This window comes from Camelus dromedarius, chromosome 25 (assembly GCF_036321535.1).
Source record: "Camelus dromedarius isolate mCamDro1 chromosome 25, mCamDro1.pat, whole genome shotgun sequence".
In the NCBI taxonomy this organism is placed as follows: Eukaryota; Metazoa; Chordata; class Mammalia; order Artiodactyla; family Camelidae; genus Camelus; species Camelus dromedarius.
The window spans coordinates 5,764,215-5,786,778 of record NC_087460.1 but is presented as its reverse complement, the minus strand read 5'-3'; the positions used below and the strand labels follow the sequence as shown (position 1 = coordinate 5,786,778).

The following is a 22,564-nucleotide window of genomic DNA, read 5'->3' as shown; positions in this document are numbered from 1 at the left end:
TAAAGTTTTACTATTTGGCCCTTTACAGAAAAAGTTTGCTAAGTCCATTCTACCCATACCATACCCAAATTCGTAATTCTCCTGCCTAGTTTGTTAAAACTGAAAAGTCACTTCTATAAGTTCTTTCATATTCACAAATTTCCTTACATCACATAACACTATTAGTCTAGTATGGCTTTCAGAACTATTGGTGCTCTAAAATTTAGGCGACAAATTCTCATTAGTGAACTCACCATAAGAGAAAGTATCTGGCAGAGGAACACCATGACCTGCCAACTCTTGAAAAGTCCAGAACTTATTAACACAGTTCAGTATGGCTTGAGGTCGGTTCATCAACCTGCATCCCATCTTCTCCAGATGGCGCAAAACAGTGATGTCACTATCGCTTTGCACCCAAGGGGTTGGTACTCTCACCACCACCACCTGGGGGTAGGCAGTGATTAGTTCTCCGTTGATCCGTAGACCTGAAATATATAGGGATGAAGCCAAAACCATTAAAGGGGAATATACAATAAAACGGAGGAACAGATCTCTACCAAAGCTTGGGTCCCAAAACCAAATGTACTATTTTGCTAACATTTCACTGGGACAGAGAGACATTCCTCCTTAAATTATTGTCTTTTCTAAGAAGAAAAAAATTAATGAGAACTTTGGCTCTAGGTAAACAAATTATGGTACATGTCAATACAATGAAATATTACATATCCATTCAATAAAATGTCACAAATCTATAAGTTTGAAGATGGAAAAAATGTCCAGATACATAATGTTAAGTTTTTTTAAAAAGCAAATAACTTTTGTGTTTACATATGCATGCAAATGTATGACAGGATAACTATAAAAATGGCTTTCTCTAAGGATGAGTGGGTGGCAAGGAAGGAAGAGAAAGGCAGAATAGGGAACTTTAACATTTTGCTCCACAGAACTTTTTATCTTTTTTATTTTTTTTTTAAAGTGAGGACATATACTTTTATAATTAAGAAAAATTTTTAAATATTTTAAATGGTATTTTATCTACTACCATTCTACTTTTAAAGAGGTCCAAAATAATAAGGGAACAAGATACCTGAGTTGCTCCTTAAAACCTATTTTCATTTAAAAAATCAGTATATACATACTTGTAAGATACAAAAATATATAATGTATTTACCATTTACCGTCCATCCAACATCTTACATAGTTAATAGTATGTATTTTCCCCATTGTATCTAAATATAAAAAATATGTAGATAATTTTTAGAAAAGTAAGATATTTTGTGATTATTATTTTATGTCAGTTTCTCTCATCACTTCAAATTATACCAGACAGCCATGCCAGTGCATATACAGCTTTACTGGGCTCTACAGAATTGTATTTAAAGATGCATCATATGATCAATCCCTTATTCATGGACATTCAATCATTCAATATATACTAAGCAATTACTACGTGTCAGATTCTTTTCTAAAAGTTGGGAATAGATTCTTAAATAAAGCAGATAAAGTCCCTGACTACAGTCACCATGCTGTACATTACGTACCCAGGACTTATTTTATAACTGGAAGTTTGTCCTTTTTGACCACCTTTGCCCATTTCCCCCACCTGCACTCCCTGCCTCTGGCACCCACCAAATCAAACTGTTGTCTGTATTTGTTCAGTTTTGGTTTGGTTTGGTTTGATTCCAGATATAAATGAGAACACAATAACTATCTATGTCAGACTTATTTTACCTAATATAATGACTTCAAGGTCCATCTATGTTGTTACAAATAGCAGGGTTTCCTTTTTGTGGCTGAATAATACTCCATTGTGTATATATGTGTGTGTGTAAACACACACCATATTTTCTTTATACATTGATCTGTCAATGGACACTTAAGTTTCCTTCCATGTCTTAATTATAAATATTGCTGCCTCATACATGGGATGCAGATAAATCTTCAAGATAATGATTGCATTTCCTTCTGGTAACATTCAGAAGTGGAACTGCTGGATCCACAATTCTGAGCTAAAAGAGATTTTATCTGTTCTGATTAAGGGAACTGAGGTTATGTGCTGGATACTGCCTGTAGGTATTTTACAACATCCCCACCTTTTAATCCCTCCCTGCATGGCAAGGGCTAGAAGCATTTCCCATATTCTCTTGCCAGTAGGATTCCATTTTGCAAACCCACCAATGAGAGACAATTACACAAATTTTTAAAGATCAAGAGAAGTAGAAGTCATTATTCTCCAACAGCAGCAACAGGCAGAGTTGTGATCATCAGCAGGTGTGAGGTTTTTTTTGTCAGTAGCTTCAGACATTCTCCTTAAAATCACTGGCTGCTACAGGCATCTTGAGATCAGCAACAGCAGATTTCTGCAATCCTATGTTTTCTCATTTCCTTGGCTTAAGCAATGACTTGCCTCAATAGTCAGATCTAAACAGCATTTCAGTTTTAATCAGAAAAAAACCTAGTGACCAAATTGGCAGTTAAGTTTTAAGACAAGGATGTGGAGAATGGGAAAGGTGAAAAGGGAACTCAGTTTAGGGCAAAAAGATGCTGGTTCTGGATGTAGATATGAAAGATTTTGGTGTTAAGGACATCAAAGTAGAACTATTTGGTAATAGTTGAAGTATGGATTGAAACTATATATTTATGTACATCTAATTCATATTTCTTAGTGTGCAGTGTGTGTGTGTGTGTGTGTGTGTGTGTGTGTGTGTGTTTATAGGAATCATCCCACGATGTAACAGCTAAAGAAATGGGAATACACAGTCTGAAAAAAGAAAAAGAAAAAATGGAAATACCTAGGACCAAGATTTGATGGAACTCAATTAAGGGACAGGAGAAGGAAGCAAAAACCTGAGGGAAAAAAAAACAAACAAAAACTAAGAAAATCTAGTTGTAAGCAGTACTATGAAAAATAAGAAAAGTCAGTATCATGAGGAGAAAATAATCAAATTCATTAAATGAAACAGAGATAAGAAGATTGAGTTTCTGGAAATCTTGAGTGATCAAGAAAAGAGATACTGTTGATTGTCAAGAGAAAATTCAACCCTTATGACATTATCTTCATGTTTCCCTAAACTGGAGACAGTTTTGTTCCTTTTAAAAAACGGGATAAAGAAGGCAATGCAAGTGTTCTACTCTCAGTCTGCTGCCAACGGAAATTGGGAATATGGGAGTACTTTATCCAAAGCAGAGTCAGATCTACACAGTACATTATATGGGTATTAATGAGGATGGAACGAAATTCAATACCTCCTGTAACAGGAACAGACACTTTTCTGCCCAGAAAGAAGAGCAGGTACAGATGAATGTGAGCCAAAAAAGGCAAAGTGCTACTCATCTAAAGTACTCTTGGTAAATACCACACTTATCTTTGATGTAGAGCTTATGAAACCGACATACAGGGAATGACTCTTTCTTAGATCCCTATTACTCAGTATACACATACAAAATTCCATTCTACTCACTGGGAGAACAGCTATTCCAACTGAATGTGCTTTGCTTTCAACTCCACTTCCTCAAGTACATATTTATTGTCTTTTTTACTTATCATCTAAAACCACAACTTATGAAACTATTCATCAAGTCTTGTTTTGCATTGGGATGGAGAATTCAATATAAATATTCTGGATTTAAGTTTCGAATTAAGTGTATCATTAGCCATTAAAAGCCAATGATGAGTTAACCTTAGAATAGCAATGGGATGGGGGAATAATTTTTGCTCCTATATTTTTAGGATAAAAATGTATCATGTATTAAAAGGCTGCTGCAGTTGTAAAGGCACTGTGAGAAGGTGCTAAGGGCTGATTATTCTCCAAGTTAAAAGATTCCTTTGGGATATTAACAATCTCCTCGCCAGTAGTTAAGTGGGGAATCTCTCATGTGGCCCACTGTACACCTGTGCTTTATGAAAGCAGAGTTTGTCTACATGGTTAGGAATAAGTACTAACATTTTTATCCTCAGGAAATAAGGAACAGACAACTGACAGGCACCTTGCTGACTAGCATTTCTTTTTCTTCCATCCTTTAGTGTTCTAGAGGATTTATCAGGACTTCTGGAATCTTTTTAAAGCTAACACAATGTTAACTTTAACCAGGTAATTCTGAACATTTTAAAATACTCAACTCATTATAAATCTATTTTCCAATTAATCTATTATAGGATATTAATAAAAAATATTAATAAAAGGTTTTGGCAAGAGGGCTTAGGTCACAAACTGATGCCTACCATAAATGCAAATCTGTCTTCACATCAGAAATGTCCTCTTAAATGTTTTTCTTTAAAAAAAAAAGAAAAAAAGAAAAAATCACTGGCTTGCTTCCCCAACAAGGTCCCAAACAAATAAAAAATGAAGAAAAGTACCCAAATTTTGAGGACAACAGGACAATTGCTAATGGAAATTTGTGGTATCAAGGATCAGATAATTCTCAAAAGAGTTATACAAAACACTAAAAAGTCTTTACTAAGGCTGAGTTAACTCCTACATCTGGTAATTATCAAATATCAAAAACAAGTATAATATAAGAATCCATCCTTTTGAGAATATGTGTGTGGCTCCTATCTGTGTGGCTACTTCCTAAGAAGAAATATTTTATGTTTCTTATCAAAATATCCCTCTTTAAGATCCTCAGCAATCCTTTTCCCATCCAATTCGTTTCCAAACCTTATCTCACTATTAATCCTATGTAATAACGAAATTTTTTTTCTTCAGAGGTATGTATGCTCTTTTGAAAATGATGAGGAACCAATAAATTTCTTTCCCAGGTCCTTCATCAGTGGTACAGAAAGAAACAAAAGGAAGCCTACTACAACAGTGTGCCTCATTATCACTGAGCACTGCCGCACTGCAGCTGACAGTCATGTGTTTAAAAAAAGTGAGAGAGAAAAGAAAGGAGAAAGAGATGGGGAAAATAACAAGCAAACAAGCAATCAGATTATGACTGTCCGTTTTAAAAGCATCTTTTATTTTATTGAAGACAATGGCTGGCCGGCTTCTGCTTTAAGTACCTTTAAAAAATACACAATCTTAGGTCAAGATAACCACCTCTATCCCAAAAATTGGCAAAAGGAGGTAAGACATATCAAATGCAGAGAAATGTGATGCCACTAGCTAAAATAACGCTAATTAATCGCCTTAATTTTTATAATTGCTGGAATTCAAGCACTGAACATGAGTACATTCTCTCTACTTTTTTCTATAGAAAGAAAAAATGGCTCAGGAGAAAAAATGAAAGTGATAAACAGATAAAATATCTGTAAAGGTCTCACTCATTTATCCATTCATTCTTTTATTCATTCAAAAACATTTGAACACCTACTTTTAAGTCGCTCTGAGTCTTGGGATAAAGTCCTAGCCCCACCTCAAAGGTTTTGAGGATGGTGTGGGAAAATGTATGTAAAGTATTCAATAAATGATTGGCACATAGTAAGTGCTTAATAATTGTCAGTCGCTATCAATTACTCTAAGTGTACAATGGTGGGTTGGGGTACACTGATGGCACATGCGGTAACTGTTGCTAGCAATAATCCTGGGAACTTGATTCTTTATCCTATTTTGTTCTCAATTTCCAATCAAACTTGGTTTAATATTTGATGCACAAGGTCTCAGCATAAGAAGCAAGAAGACATATTTCTATTTTGCTAATTTAGCATGAAAGCTTGTTTTTATGACGTTTTCCTTACTGTTATCCATATGAAATACTACATCTAACCTCCCTAAGACAGCACTCTATATTGAAATGGCTAAAAAAACACAGCTATATGGAAGAAAAGTGGGGAAGTGTATAATTTAAGTACTATTAATGATGCTAGCCATAAAAATTTACTGCAGTCTTCCAGCAAGACTAGTGCAGAAGAGTGGAGAGAGGAGGCGAAGTATCTTTGTGATGTCCTTTAAATGGCAAGTCCCTCTGCCTACTCTGAAAAAGAGTAAACTTTTTAACAGCAGCTCCAGGACAAATATTTATATCAAACTATTCTATCCAACTTTTGGCAATCAAGGGCAGCTGACCTAACTTACATGATCTCTAGAACTTTCTGAATACAGCCAAAAGTATAAAGTTATTTATGTAGATATTTATATAACTATATTTACATATAATTTTAATATATTTATATAAATATATTTACATGTAATTTTAAATAAATATTAATTTGGAATAAAAGGAAGAATCAATATCAAACTCGTTGAATACTGAAAATTCTGAGAACTATAGGAAAAGTTAATTAAGGTTTTCCCTCAAATGTTTCATTTAGACCTCAAATAGCAAGGTAGATAATGATGAGGGGACAGCAAAGGCAAAAACAGAAAGTGAGCAGACCTACTTGCAAGACGCTCTCTGGCCTGTAACAATGACCCCACATCTGATTCAAATCCTAGCTCTCCTGCTTCTCCATTGTGTAACCTCAGGCTAGTTATGAAATTTTCTGTGCCTCAGGTTCCTCATCTGTAAAATGAGGATAGTAGAAGCAATTCGTTTATAGAGCTGCCATGAGGATTAACTCGGTTAATGTAGTGAAGAAGTGCCTGGCACATAATAAGCACTTAATATCTGCCATCCATCTTCCCCTTTTGCAAAAAAGGGAGACTGAAAACTAGAGTAACTAAAAAGTAAGTTCCCATGACAACTGTATCCCCCAGCACTACCTGGGACACAGTAAGTGTTCAATTATTAGCTACTGAAATTTGCTGAAATTATTATTTACTAAAATATACAGATTTTAAGAAACAAAGCAGGTATTTAACATCTAAAAAGCAAAAGTAGAAGGAAAAAAGTTTTAAAGAGCAGAAATTAATGAACTAGAAAGCAAATTTTAATAGAAAAGGCCAGCCAAGCTAAAAGTTGGTCCCTAGAAAACTATTAAGTGTTTGTAAAAGAAATACAACTTTTAAAGTGAAATATATTATCATTCTTTTTCTAGCTCAACTTAGTAACTACATTCACTATTCTAAGTTCTTCTTTGGTGACCTGTCATTTGAGTATCTCTCAGAGAAGTTTTAAAGAATCCGATCATCCAATTTCGTAACTGTCAAAAGTACTGTGCATAAAAAGTAAAAGAGTATCATGTTTCTCTAACAGTACCATTTACTGATGTTTACTATGTGTCAGACACATACCACAGTATTTTATACACATCACAAGCAATCCTGAGCACATTATAGAGCAGGCCTTTTGATTTTTATTCCTACTTGTCAAGGAGAGAATCTACCAGTAGGTAAATGAAACAAGACGACCAGTCTGACCAACTGCAAACAGCTTAGTTTAATTACTAAATCAGCCAGGACAACTAGATCTATCTAGTTCTGAAGTTGAAGCTCTTTTCATTATGTCACATGAATTACCCACAAACTCCTAGCAGCATGAAAACTCCTTTCAGCAAGAATATACTCTAATGATTAGGTTACACTTATAGTCCTAAATATTGGAAAGTCCCTGAATTCCACGAATTTAGTTAGAGATTTGAGCTCATCATCATTCCTTTGCTTTATAAAGTTCCCCAATGCCTTCAGAAGGCCATTCTAGTCTCATGTTTCCAAATGTTCTGTGGCAGCACCTCCCAGGTCCCAGACCTATATCTTCAACAAGACCATGGTTCCAAGTGAATAAAGGTAATTACTTAATTACCAGTTTCACCACTGTATACCATGGGTTATTAGATTCCCATTCTGGACTAAGAAAAGTAGTCTTAATTGATTTCTGCCCTATCTATGCCAAGTAAACTAGTCTCTGAAGGTCTACTGTCGGCAATATGCTCTCTGAAATTAATTTCTGTACTGGTTAAGGCTATATAATTTGTAAGCATTTAAAGCACCTTTAGTTAACTTGAGCAGAGAAAAAAAATAATGGATGGATACAGGATTGTGCACAGTACTAAAAAGTATGCTAAGAAAATTAAGCTCAGAAAAAAGACCAGAGCAATTTTGGGAATCTAAGGAAGCAAGAAACAACCTATGTTTCATCAAGGTGCAATGCCAAAAATGATTTGAAACCTTCTCCTCCTACCCTAGAGTCAAAATGCTCAAATTCAAAGGAAAGGGAGACATAAAGACAGACTCCCAATCTACTGTCTAACTTGACAATAAAGAGGCAGGACACCTTGTCTAAGAGCTCCAGCAAGACTGCACAACACGTAAGAGGGAATTTCTCAAAAGGAAATCCATGTGCTGTCAGTTTTTTTTTGTTTTTTTTTGTTTTTTTTAAAAGAGGCAGGGGATGGAATAGACCTTGAAGGACAAGAAACCAGAATGTACCACAGGCCAAGAACTGAACTAGCAATTTTACCTACGTTATATTTACTCCTCACAACTTAATAACAATTAGTAGGACGGTTTGGTTGTCCTTACTAACAGCATTTAAGCGGCAAGAACCAATGATAACTCAGTGTCTTTTAACACTTCATCATTATTTCATCCCACGTCATCACCAAGGGAATTATTCTGACATGGCACTTATAAATCTGCTTATTTATCCGCAGAATATCACATTTCCTAATTTACTTCACTTCAATAGTCTATAATTTATCACGGTAACTTTTATTCATACAGTTATATCCTTAACTTACCGTACTCAACATCGAATATAAAACTACAGCAATTTCCACAGGCAATTTGATCCCTAAATCTGAAAGAGTTTTTAAAGCATTAGAGATACAACTAACCCAATTCCTTCACTTTCCGGAACTACTCTGGAAGGGGATAGGCAATTACTCTGATAAGAGAGGTATAGTTACCTGGTCCTGGCAGAGAAGATAAAATTTCATTCGGGTATCCCACTGAATTAACAGGAAAATGTAGACTGATTTAGCATGCAAACAAATATAATCAAAGCTCCCTACTACTAATAATAAAAGGGAAAAAAGACCTGGGTTCATAAAAGAAAAGATATTTCTTCCTGATGGTTGAAGATACTAACGGTTTTTCCTTGAATACTGTTTTTCTTTGACTACTCAACGACTTATTTTCTGACTTAAGGAAATACCCAACTGTAAATCCCACCATCCAGCTGGGCTGGAAATCACAGTCCAAGTTTCCAACAGACTAAACAGAACGCAGCTCAACCTGATCATTCTTTGTCTAATTAACATCAAAATAAAAACTGTCACATTGGAGAGGATCCTGGAGAAGGGCACAATAATATAAACTTTCCGTAGGACAGTATGGCAATGAACAGTGGTCCCTCTCCTAGGAATTTATGGCGAAGAAATCCTACCTAAGGGTGATGCACATATTCTTCCCCTCACTCTACCCCTGGATAACACCTACTTATCCTTCAGCTTTTAGAGTAACTTACTTAAAGACATTCTCTGATCTCCTAATTTTATTGGTGAACTCTCTCATCACACTGGACTTTGCTTTTGCAACATTTAGTGTGTAACTATTTCTTGAACTTTTGTGCAATGTCCACAGCTCCCGCTTAGTTTAAGACAGGAACCAGTTAGATTATGTCTGTTTTGTCTATTTTACTCTACATCTCCAGTGCTGAGAATTCAGTACCTTGGCACACAGATGACACTGACAAGCAAAAAAAACAAACAAACAAACAAACAAAAAAAACAAAACAGCACATATGTTATGAATGTGTGTGTGTGTTTAGCAGTGATCAGTTTACGAATGGTAATATTTCAGACGTATCTGCTTTAATCTTCACATTTTGGTACAGCTTGTTATCAACTGTATAATTATTAAAATATAAAAGCTACCGACATTCTGAAAAAGAGAAAAAAAGGATCTATCTGCCTAGCACTGTGCTTTGTACACAGTAGGAGCTCTCAAACTGTACCTTTCTCTTCCCTTTGAAATTAACTAAAAGGAAACTTCCAGGGGGGTATTTTACAAAAAAGGATGAGAATAAATTAAAACGATTTAATTATATGTAAACCTACGTGTTATTTGGGGATGGGTTTATCTAATGCAAAATGAAGGACCAAATAGCCAAAATTAGCACAATGAATTAGGACCAGCTGAATTCTCAATAACACCCTTCAACTATCCAAGTCAATTTCATGGGACCATAATAACATTAACTTTAGGGGGCAGGGGAAATTGTGCCTATACTAAAAGCAGGGAATTTATAAATCTACTAGAAATTAAAACCAAAACACCAAACACAGTACATGCAAAAGCAATTTGATTTCTTCTTACAAAACCATTTTTAAAAAGAAGAGACTCTGATATCCAGACTCAATGGCTTTGCAGAGACAAAAATAACACATGAAAAGGAGATTACAAATTGTTTTAGATATGAAATCAGTTTTGGAGAGTATAAATCTGGGCTGTTACCATCTCTGAAGACAGATAATGAAGATCTTCATGTAAAGTGTAAAATCACAGGGTCCCTTCAAAAGGTTAATGCATATGTGCAATATAATTTGTTTTATGAAAGGTGCAAATTACATAAGTATGTATTATACATGCATAGAGCCTAAACAATTATACAACACTATTACAAGTCAAATGTAGTATCTGCCTTGTTTCATGATCTTCTGTGAACTTTCTCAAAGTATTGTGTATTTCCAGGTGAATTAACTAGAGTGACAAAGAAAGTTTTAGTTTAAATCAGGAAATGATTAACAAATTTTCATCAGTTAACTTTCCCTCCATTTATTTTAACTTTTTATTAAGAAAACTTCTAAGCAGAAAATAAAAATATAATGAATCCAATGTACCATCACCTACTTTCATGAATTATCAACAGATGGCCAACCTTGTTAGTCAGGGTAGTCTAGCTCATCCCAGTCATCTTGAACCCTTTTCTCTAAGGGAAACCATATTTGGAAAATTATGGCTTAGCCTTTAATTAACTGCTTTTCACACTAGCAAAAATTACATTCACATACCCATCCTCCCTATAGAAAATGGTACAATACCATATCTCCTTTTCCCTAACAGTAACTTCACTTAACAATGTTTCTATTTTATCAAGTAGATTTTGAGTATGTATCTCAAAAGGAGGACTCTTGGGCACAAACATTTAACTAGGACACAGAAAGCACTAGTCAAAAAATAAAAAAATATAAACTTTACTTAATTAAAATTAAAAACTTTCACTGACCAGAAAATGCCATTAACAGAGTGAAAAAGGCAAGCCACAGAGAGAAGATATTCACAGTACATGTATCCAGGAAGACCTGTTCCCAGAATATAACACAAAACAGCAAAGCGAAAAGGAAAAGAGAGACACCTCTATCAAAAATGAGCATAGGGAGGATGGGAAGATGGAGCAGTAGGAGCATTAAGGACTCTGTCTCACCACCCAGACAACAAGTGGACCATCGTCAGACTGTTGAAGGACTGAAACTTCCAGGAAAAGACTGGGATGGTAAATGCAGTTAATCTGGGGCAATGTCAGCCCTTTTAAGAGTAAACTACTCATCCCTCACTCTTCAGCCACACTGTGCACTTGGTTCTGGAGCAGCTGACACTCCTTGCACGAGTTAGGGGGTGCTAAAAAGACCCAGCCCTCCAAATATCCAGGATCTCTGCTCTGATGGCTGGGGGCAGCCGAGTGGGGCAAAGCGGCTGTAAGTTTTTATTGCACCATTCCCCTCATTGTTACAAGCTCCTCGCTTTCTAAAATGTTGTGGCATGAACGGCTCTTAAGGATAAAAGAAAAGATGTCAAAGGTCAAAAGGTGATTTTACAGAGACAGAAAAGCTGAAATAAGTAGGTTTTTTTTTGGGGGGGGGTCGCATTCAGTTTTGACAGATTGGCATGGAAACGACAGTTGAGAACAAAGATGTCCAGTAGGTACCTGAGGAAAAAAAATCAAGTACAATCATTTTCAACCTATGAAGTTATTAAAAAATAGAGATGCTCACTCCCACCTCCCAAACCGTCTAGTACTGTGTCTCTGACAGAAGCCAGGTCACATGAGAAACATAGACTCCTGGAAATGTGTACTTCAGTATTCCAACCTTTAAACACAGAAACATCGTAAACGGACTCTACTCCAATTAAAGAAAGAAAGAAACAAACAAACAAACATATACCAAAGCCTGTGGAAGTGATGTTTAGTGAGCAAATGTGTCATATTGCCTTTTAGGTCTCTTCTCACTCAGACTTTAAGAGAATGGGTCCTAACATAACAAAGTGTCTGAGTTTCTGGCTCCAATTTCAACCACAGTTGTATGGACATTTACATTTTTAAAAAGTTGTAAAAGCATGTAACAGATATTGGATTTTAGATAAAAGATTACCTTAATTTGATCAGGAGCTATCTGTCATCAATGCAAGAGGGTTCAGTGACCTTAATTTCCTTTCAAAATAATTTTACGTTTATTTGTGTGATCACTGATTAATGCTGATATCTAATTCTACACACCATACCAATTAACTAATAAGCACATAGTAAGTACTCAAATAGTATTTAATGAAAGAATGAAACAGGCTCTACCCCAGATCTTTTGAATCTAGATAACCAAGTGTTGGATGTAGGGATATATAGTAAAAAAACACACACACACACAGAATTGGACTGAAAATAAAATGTGCATCTTCCTTATAAATGTAGTAACTACATAAGCACTTCAAACAAAACAACTTAGAAACATTTCTAAATCAGTTATTCCTAAAGAAACAACTGCTGAAAGATACTGAGAATGGAATAAAAAATGTTAAGAGGGCAGAGAATAAAAAGTAATTGCTGAGAGAATCTACTTACTTAAATCCATTTTATCATATCACGCTATTAATCAGGCAAGATTCTAGATCTATTAACTAGCCCATCAGTGAAGTAACCCTACAATGGCAGATCTGTACTTTGCATTATTATTAATTCCCACAGGAACCACCTCTCCCCATTTTATTGATGAGAAAATTAAAATATGGGGCCTCACATGATTCCAGTCACAAAGCAAGTAAATGACCTAGATGTATTTTAAGTATTTCTTATATCCTTACCCAATACTACCATTAAACGATGAAGTATTTTCTGAAAGTTAACTAAAAATGTCACTTTATGTCACCATATAATGCTCCCTAACAGAAATGATCAATTTAGCTATAACAAGTCACAACTTTTCCAAAACAAAGATGTAAAGATTCCTGAAAATCAGTCCTAAAGAATTTCTATACATCTCAAAAATATCTTCCACAGTGTTACAAAAACAGTATGAACTATCGCCAATACAAGTCAAATCATTAGGACACTTTAACTCATAAAACAACTTTATACAGTATTTTACACTACACATATGAAGTATTTAAAAAGAACGTAAGAACCACAATGGATTTTGATTAGTTGACTAGCAAGACCCCTCCCCATTGTGGAACAAATTCCCTTAGAAGCACCTTATAAACAAGGCATTTTAAAACTAGAAGACAATAAAAATGGAAGAAAACTAGTAAGTTATCTTTAATTTATCTCCCAACTATTTCCTAAATAATACAATGAGGGGTTTAATAAATACTGGTATTTCCATTTCTTCCATAAAACAGTCTAGTTTTTTAGATTAAATGACACTTAGTAATGTTAAGGCTATTAATAAAGGACCTTATTATTTGTAAAACATGCAGATTCATCAAATTCTCAGTAAAAATCCAAAAATTTACTTAACTATAGCCTTACCAAGGTTTCCTTGCTCAATTGTTAGCACCACCTCATCCATCACCACAGCTCGGAAGTCCAGTTCCTCCTCACAACATTTGGCCTTTAATGCTCGTAAGATCTCTTTTTGGGGATAGTCTTCCCTGATTCGACGATCTGTCAAAAACCACAACTTGGCAGCCACAGAGCTACACATCTTGATCTGTAGTCCTTCCTTTCCTGGGATTATGTCCTCCTGAATGTAAACTCTTATCTAGATGGGAAAGAAGATACATATACAATGTAAACTAAGAAATCTGCTCCAATTTTTTGCTTTTAAACAAATAAATGCTGTGATTATATACTAACTATAAAAAAAATAGGGGGAAAAAACTATATCCCCATATCTTTCTGTTACTACAAACTTAAACAAATTATATATATTCATGTATCTGTACTTACTGTTCAATTTTCATCTCTTATTTCATACATGTATATTTTTATTATAAACATATTTATAGGTATGGTTAAAAATGAGATGGCAGCACCTATATTACTGGATAAGCATCAACAGTGAATCACTGACATAGCAACTTCAATCAAAATATTTTGAGAACGTGGTAAAAAACTTTAAATATCCCAAATAAATGCCAAAGTTCATCCACCAAAATTTGTTTATTTCAGTCAGGAGTCAGCATGCTCTTACTCAGTGTTTTCATTCTTTCTTTAAATAGAATTAAAAAAACACACACACACAAACAGAGTGCTGCTTCTCAGTTTGTATCATGAGCAAGAGAACTACTGAAAATCATTTTCATGAAAAGAAGCAAAAAATTACAAATTTTACTAACAAGCATAATAGGTGATTTCAATAGGTTTGTCAGATGACACGGCAAACCTAACAGAAGGAAAGGACAAGGGTTAGGACTAGAGGAAGCAATGACCATACAGATGGATGAGGGGGTAGGGTATAACTCAGTGGTAGAGCGTGTGCCTCGCATCCATGAGGTCCTGGGTTCAATCCCCAATACCTCCCTTAAAAAGTATAAATAAATAAATAAACCTAATTACCTCCCCCCACCAAAAAAAAATAATAATAAAATAAAAGAAGGGTCTACAGATGGATGGCTTCCAGCACTGTAGCAGCTGGGTCTAGTCCCTCGTGCACAATTCACGTTCTTTACAAGGTCTCAGAAGGGCCTGCACCAGAAGAATAGGCCAGAACATCATGGGACAGAGGCACTACCACAAATGTACACAACAAACAAACACACACCACCCCCTCCCTCAAAGCCTTGGCTTATCCTGCCTACCATACTCACACACCTGCCCCAGGACCCACGGGCTCAAAGGCATCAGTCACTGGAAACCAGTGAAGGAATAAAGTAATGTGGAAGATATGTACAAGAAAGGGGCTTGGAGCTGTGGAAAAGCGGAGGGAGCTGCTCTCAACTGTGGTGATGCATTAGGCAAAGACCCAAGTAACCAGCAAAGCGGATGCCTGATGCCCAGAGCCTCCTGGCCCTCTGTGCCCTTGTTCCACAGCTGTGGTCAAGAACACACCCACTCAAGCTCTAGGCTAGGTATATTAATAACTCAATTTACCCACTAGGAACATGTGATGTGGCCTTAACAGGGCCTTCCAGGCCAACGGAAGAGGATTTCACTCAGAGGGAAAAGCTCCACAAGTCACACCAGAGTATCTAATGTAGAGATGCCCAGTTTCCCTTAAAGGCAACTATAAAAATGCCCTTAAAACGTTTACAATAGGTAGGTTTTGAAACACCCTGTCACTGACCTCCAATACTGCAAAGCCATCTGTGCCTCCCCTGACACTTAGTTCTTGACTACTGATAAACTGCTAAAGTAGCCTTTTTGAAATAAAGAGAAATTCAACAAAGAATTTAATTTTATATTAGAGATAGTCTTCCCATGTAAGCTTTGAGAAACACATCAATTTTTTTAAAAATGCCATCTCTGAATAGTCTAGGCATGGCTAATTAAATGAGAATACCAAATAAAGTGCTTCACTCATTTTTCTTGTGAGGCCCCTTCCCAATGGTAATTATCCCAGTAGGGAAAAAGCAAAATCACAATCTACCATCTGATGATATTAAGGGCATCTCTTACTACTAGAAAAATTCTTTATTCCAGACAAGATATCACATATGAACTCAGAATCAAAAGACTGAAAAAGAATTAAATATTGGAGGAGACATAAAACCCCAGGGCTTCATTCTTAAGCCCTTCTCTCCTTTTTCTAGAAAAGTCATTCTTAGCCCGGTTTCAACTACTATCATTGACCTACTAAATGTATTTTTCCAACCAGGAGTTCTCAATTGAGTATCAGATCCTAATTCAAGTACTAACGGGCTTCCCTAACTAAATGCCACTCACTATTGCCTCAGTTGAGCAAGTAAAATTTTCTCTTTTTACTTCAACACATGGACCTTCCATTGTGATAGTTAAATTTTATGTGTCAACTTACTAGGCAATGCTGCCCAATTGTTTGGTCAAACACTAGCCCACCAGTTACTGTGAAGGCATTCTGCAGATGTGATTACCATCTACAAATCAGGCGACTGAGTAAAGGAGACTATGTGGTTGGGTCTTCAATCAATTGAAGGCCTAAAGAGCAAAAAATGAGCTTTCCCAGGGAAGGAAATCTGCACCAAAATCATTAGCATAGAGATCCTGCCTGAGTTTCCAGCCTCTTGGCCTGCCCCACAGATTTCAGAACTGCCAGTCCCACAATCACACTAGCCAATTCCTTGAAATTAATCTCTTCCCACCTCTCTCTTCTCTCTGTCTCTCTCTCAAACTCCCTCCCTCCCTCCCCATATATATATTCCTATATATGTACACATATATATAAAATATATGTATATACACAGTTGACCCTTCAACAACAAGGGGTTGGGGTACCAACCCTCAAGGCAGAGTAAATTCCCCATATTATAGCTGGCCTTCCACATCCATGGTTCTCCATCCATGTATTCAATCAGCCACGGATCATGCAGTACTGCAGTACATATTTATGCAAAAAATTCTGCAGATCAGTGGACTTGCACAGTTCCAATGCAAGTTGTTCAAGGGTAAACTGTGTGTGAGTGTGAGATAGATAAATAGATAGATACATATGGTATTATAGGAAGATAGATGCAACAGAAGCAATGTTTAAAGATGTTGAATGATTACGTGCCTTATTAAAATCCGAATACTGGGTTAATTTACTGGTTACTGTAATACCCGAAGTTTAATTTAAATAGCTAATTTCCTGAACACTTTTATATATGCTATTTAAATTAAACCTCAGCTGTTATAGTAACCATTTTACAGACTGAGAAATGGAGGTGAAGAGAGTTAAGAAACTTACCTTAAAAAAATTTTTTTAAGAATATGAAAATGAATATATGCATATTCATGTATGATTGAAAAATTGTGCTGTACACCAGAAACTGACACAACATTGTAAACTGACTATAACTCAATATAAATAAACAAAAATTTTTTTTTAATTTTAATAATACTAAATAGCAAAATCTCTGGGTTTCAAGAGATTTTCCCAACAGTCTCTTTCCAAATCACACTATGTCCCTATACTGACCTAACAATAAAATTGTACCTTTTAACATTTACTTTGTGATGCTTCAGGTTTTAACCAAGGGTTTGTTTATCAAGGCTTTTCTCTCAACAAGTTCTAATTCTTCCCTGCTCCCCTCCTCAAAATCCAACACAACAAAACCAGTTTGGAGGGGGGGTGGAGAGCATAGCTCAATTGCAGGCTGCGTGCCTAGCATGCACAAGGTCCTGGGTTCAATCCCCAGTACCTCTATTAAATAAATAAATTAAGTAAGTAAGTAAGTAAACAAACACAAACCTAATTACCTCCCTCCCCCAAAAGAGTTTTTTAAAAATCCCACAATTTGGAATATGTATGAAATTTTACCTTCTTTCCTCACCTTGCTCTATCCAATATCTCTACATGAGGTGGAGCAGATTACCGTTAGAAATGAGAAAGAATGGGAATAAGAGATAGAGAGTCAAAAGCATTAAGGAGGATGGGAGAAAGGGAGAAACAAACACCCCAAGGGAGCAGGGGAACATGGTAATTTATTAAAGGTACAGAGAATGAATGATAAAATGGAAATCTCAGAGGTCTCAGAACCAACCAACAGCACTAGTGTAGTTATCCCATTACCCACTATTAACATCCATCAATAAATGATCACAAAAGAAATGTCCCTTTGAAACTTAGGTAGTTCCTCTACAATCTCATCCTTTAGCTAAGATGCCACTTAAAATAATGTCACTGTTTAGGTGCCATTTTCTTTACCACATTAACTTGCAGACTGGAATCCTGTGAAAGAAGGAGCAGGTTAGATATTATTAATCAAAGTTGAGTTTACAGTGACAGAAAAATGTATGACAGTCCCTTCCTTATTCTTGGAAGAGTATATCTCAAAAACGGAGCAAATATGTAATTTTCCGAAGTTTGCACGACATATTCACTCATGCTCTCTTCTTACTCATAGCTCTTTCACCTGTCATACCCTTTTTTTAAAAAAGCTGTATACATGATTTTGGGCGAAAAATGAGAGGATAACCATTTTCCTATCCAAACTCAACGTGGTCCCTTTATCAAAAGACTGACAAAAAATAAAAGTAAAACATTGAGTCTTTACACACAAACAGAAAAGGCAATGAAGGTAAGGAAAAGACTACACTTTGGAATACATAAACAAGTGGCTAAAAATTCCTCTTCTTCACACAAAAAAACACATGCAGGACAAAGGCAAAACAAAGCATACAGGTGGGGTTAAAAACACCCTCCATTTATAATTCACAAAACACATTCCACATGTATTTTCTCACCGAATCTACACGTAATTATGTGAGGAACACAGATATACCTTATTCCACTTTAAAGGAATGACCTGCCCAAGATACCACTTCACAATAATAGATCAAGACTAGGATTCAAGTTTTCTGATTTCTTTATGCTCTTTTCTACTATACCTAAAGATATCAAAGAGAATTTGGATAAAGAAAATACATTCACACTTTGAGTGATTATATGTTCCAAATACTGTGTTAGACAGGTTATTTGTATCTTCTCACAATCATCCCTGGGACACATTATTCTCTTCATCTGGCAAGTGAAGCTGTACTAGCAGAGGTCACTGACTGCCAAAATTCATACCATTAGAAAGTGGTAGAACCCAGAATCACTTCAAATTCCACACACTCTAGGGCAGAGACTGCCACTTGCCTCCCAATATCCGCTTTCTCCTTATTCCTCAGTAATAACATATCTGATAATTAGCTGAGCACAATGCCCTATCGCTAAGAGACTATTCCCTAGGCTTTCTTGGAACTAGATGAGTGAAAGTCAAAGACAGGCTGAGTGAAACTACCGCACTCCAGCTTTCAGGAAGCATACTAAAGATAGGAACTCTTCCTTGGCCCTTCCTCCATCCTGCTACCTGGAATGTGGATGTCATGGCTACACCATCTGGACTAAGGACAGGATTCAGCCCTAGGAAAAGCACAGCCACAAGTTCTAAGAACTTGAATCTCTGATAATGGGGTACTGCCATGGCCTAGGACTGCTTACTATCTCTTTTGCACCAGAAGAAACCATCTATCTTACGTAAGTGGTATTTGGAGCATCTTTATTATGAGCCACTGAAACTTATCTTAACAAATACACTCTACCATACCATGCTCAAAGGTTACAGGAAATTATTCACTTGACATCAAGGTTTGCATGTTAGCAAATAGTGGTACTGTTTATAAGTGGGACTTTTTACACTATTAAGATCATCATTTTACATTTGATCACTTCACTTTTGCATTTTACATTGCAGAGATTTTCATAACATTCTGGACAAGTATTTCTAAACCCCGCCCACCAAAAAAGTCAAAACAGATAAACTAAGAATCTAAGAGAAAACTAAGCATTCCATTAAGTAATACATTTAGTTAATATGGGAGTGCCTACTATGCACTCTACCTAAAGACACCATGGTAAACAAGAGATGTAGTCCCAGCCCTCACAGCTAAAAAGATCTGATGTTAAAATGTCTGAGTAAGGAAAGATGCTCAACATTACTAAGCACTAGGAAAACACAAATAAAAACATGAAATTACCTCAGGCACAGGATGGTTACTATCAAAAATTAAAAATTAAAAAAAAAAACGAAAACAGAACAAGTGCTGGGAAGGATGTGGAAAAACTGGAAGCCTTGCAAACTGCTGGTGGGAATGTTAAATGGTGCAGCTGCTGTGGAAAACAGTATGGCGGTTCCTCAAAAAATTAAAAATAGAATCACCATATGATCCGGCAATTCCACTTTTAAGTATATATCCTAAAGAACTGAAAGCTGAGTCTCAAAAAGGTATTTGTACACACATGTTCATTGCAGCATTATTCACAAAAGCTAAAAAATAGACACAGCCCAACTGTACACTGAGAGATGGATAAATACGCAAAATACAGTCTACACATACAATGACTTTAAAAGGAATTTGATTCTGGTAGACGCTTATGACGTGAATGAATCTTCAGAATATTATGCTCCAGTCTCAAAAGTAGTCAAATTCAAAGAGACAAAAAGTAGAATGGTGGGTGTTAAGGGCAGGGAGCTCAGTTCTGCAAGATGAAGAAAAGAGTTCTGGTGAGGGATATGGTAATAGTTGCACAATATGAATGTACTTAATACCATTAACCTGTGAAGTTAAAAATGGATGAAACAGTAAATCTTATGCCATGTGTATTTTACAATAAAAAGAAAACTGGAAAAGGAAAAAAATTGTCATGAGCAAATTAACACGCAAACTTTTACACATTCCCAACTAAAGAGTCAGGGAAATGTTACTTTTACTTAAATAACCTGTAGCTTAGTTACTAAAGTTCCTAAAATAGTCTATGGTATCAAAAAAAAAAAAAAAAATCCCAAGTTTTCTCTGGAATCCAAATGACATTTTTAATGATTTCACTTAACAGAGAAATGTTACATCAGAATATCTCTGGAACATGACACAAAATTTCAAAAATGTTCCTGAGATGCAATGCACAGTACAGCTCAAAGTTCATTTAACATGTTAAATGGTCGGCCACCCTTTCAAATTTTCTTTCTAGATATTATGTTGAAAAGAGTTGGGAAGCTGTTAACATATTCAAGAAAGCTTTACAGATATGGCTAACTGCATCACATGTCAAAAGAATAAGCTAACAACTGAGAATTCCAAAGCATCAGGAAAGAATTCTGGGATTGCTATATTTGAGTAAACCTGCATGAATTTTCAAGATGCTGTTTTCTACTGAAGTATCAAAGTCAGAAATGCTGCCAAATATGGGACAGCAGAGCAGTGAGACAGAACTGGTCTGATCTTACGTAGCAAATCCATGCTCTATATTGGAGACTTTATATTTCTAAGAACATGAAGCTAAATATCAGAAGGGGTTAAAAAAAAAAGTGGGGAGACAGGTAGACAGAGAAAAGGGGAGCTGAATAAAGCAAAATCATTTAAGGAGTAGGTTTGGATTTTTTTTTTCCAGTTCCAACTTGGTGGTGTTTTGAAAAGTAGTAAAAAATTTGGCATATCAATATTTACACAAATTTTTACAAAGTCACAAATTGGTACACATTTTATAAGAATCTAGTAGACTCCTCCAGACACTGTGAGGAAAAGTACAGGGATCAATGAAATTGGACTGTAAACTTTATGAGGACAGAATCCCCATCTGTTTTATTCTCTACTATTATCCCCAATGGGCAACACAGAGCCTCAGAGAGGACAGGGTTAAGGGTTAGGAGTTACTTTAAAGATTATCAAAAAACCATAGCTATTCTCAACATTCAACACCAAGCAAATGTGTACCCCGTAAGATCTAAACGTAGTCATCAAAATTTTTATTTTTTCTATTTCTCATAAAAAAGCAAGCAACCCAAACCTAATGCTACTTTCCATCATCATCATACAACTGATCTTAAAATAATGACCTTTGTTAACAATTAAAATGGGGGAAGGGGGCAATAATTTCAATAAGGAAAGGGAAAAAGATTTAAGCAGATAGGTTCCACGCAGACCAGGCTCTAAGGGAGTAGAGCTGGCTAGCTCTGTGGCTTTTGTCCTCCAAGCCAATTTTGAAAGGGAAAAAAACATTGGAAAAGAAAACATTGAAAGTTACCAGTTACTATGAGGCCAGAAAATCAGTCTTTTTCTGCAAACCTATCATGTACACAGATGCGTATGGCACACAAATCTAAAATGCATTACATACAGATCCTTCTGGAGGTACTATATTATTTCTTAACAATCCTTAATATGACAGGCAGGAAAATTCCCAAGAAATGAAAGACAATTTCCCCAGCATCTGCACCTAATCTTCCCTATTCAACCTCTCTTGAAACAACTACACATGCCAGCTAACATTTAAAAATGTTCACATAACAGCTAACGTTTAAAAATAATACTTTCTTCACTGTCCTTACCACAATCTACTCCCTCATTAAAATAACATAACTATTACAGTTTCTAAAGGTTTTTTTTTTTTTCCCACATGCTTATGACTTAGTCCCACTTGTGGAGAATATTCTTTGTGAACCAACCAGCCAGAAAGTCTCCCTAACAAATCAACATTACTCAAGTACTCCCCCAAAAACAGCTGTCAGCAAGCAACATCCAATAAAACTCCCTCTATATTTGGTTCTCTCTCTCTTCATAGGTTGTTTGTGGGTACAGAAATTTTTCCTCCAACCATTTTCACTCAGTTTAGGTCTCTGTGCCTGCTCCCCAGAGAAAGATGATAAAAGCTATGTCCCAAAGTGTAACTCACTCTGCTCTGTCCCATTTCCCCAATCCTGTCCAGTGTTCATGGTGTTCAGTCTTCCAGTAAGAGGTAAGAGGTTTTGAGAAATCAATCTAGTGACTTACCCCAGTAGCAAATTCCAGATGAATACAAACTGGGGAAAGAACAAATTGGGAGATATTTTAAAAGGTATGTTTCATCCAGTGCCCCAACAAACTAATGCCTGAAGCTTAGTATGTGTTCCTTGGT

At 36.0% G+C, this 22,564-nt stretch overlaps 1 protein-coding gene across 2 annotated transcripts in view; it reads right to left on the bottom strand.

The window, feature by feature from the left end:
* The window catches only part of RIMKLB (ribosomal modification protein rimK like family member B), a 98,633-nt gene that overhangs the window by 10,760 nt on the left and 65,309 nt on the right, over nucleotides 1-22,564 (bottom strand). For both annotated transcript variants that reach the window (XM_064479014.1, XM_031444147.2), the window contains exons 2-3: nucleotides 13,540-13,771; nucleotides 234-464 (exon numbers count right to left, since the gene is read on the bottom strand). In XM_064479014.1, the coding sequence (XP_064335084.1) occupies nucleotides 234-464; nucleotides 13,540-13,714 (406 nt within the window). In that variant the 5' untranslated portion in view covers nucleotides 13,715-13,771. The remainder of the gene's footprint in view (nucleotides 1-233; nucleotides 465-13,539; nucleotides 13,772-22,564) is intronic.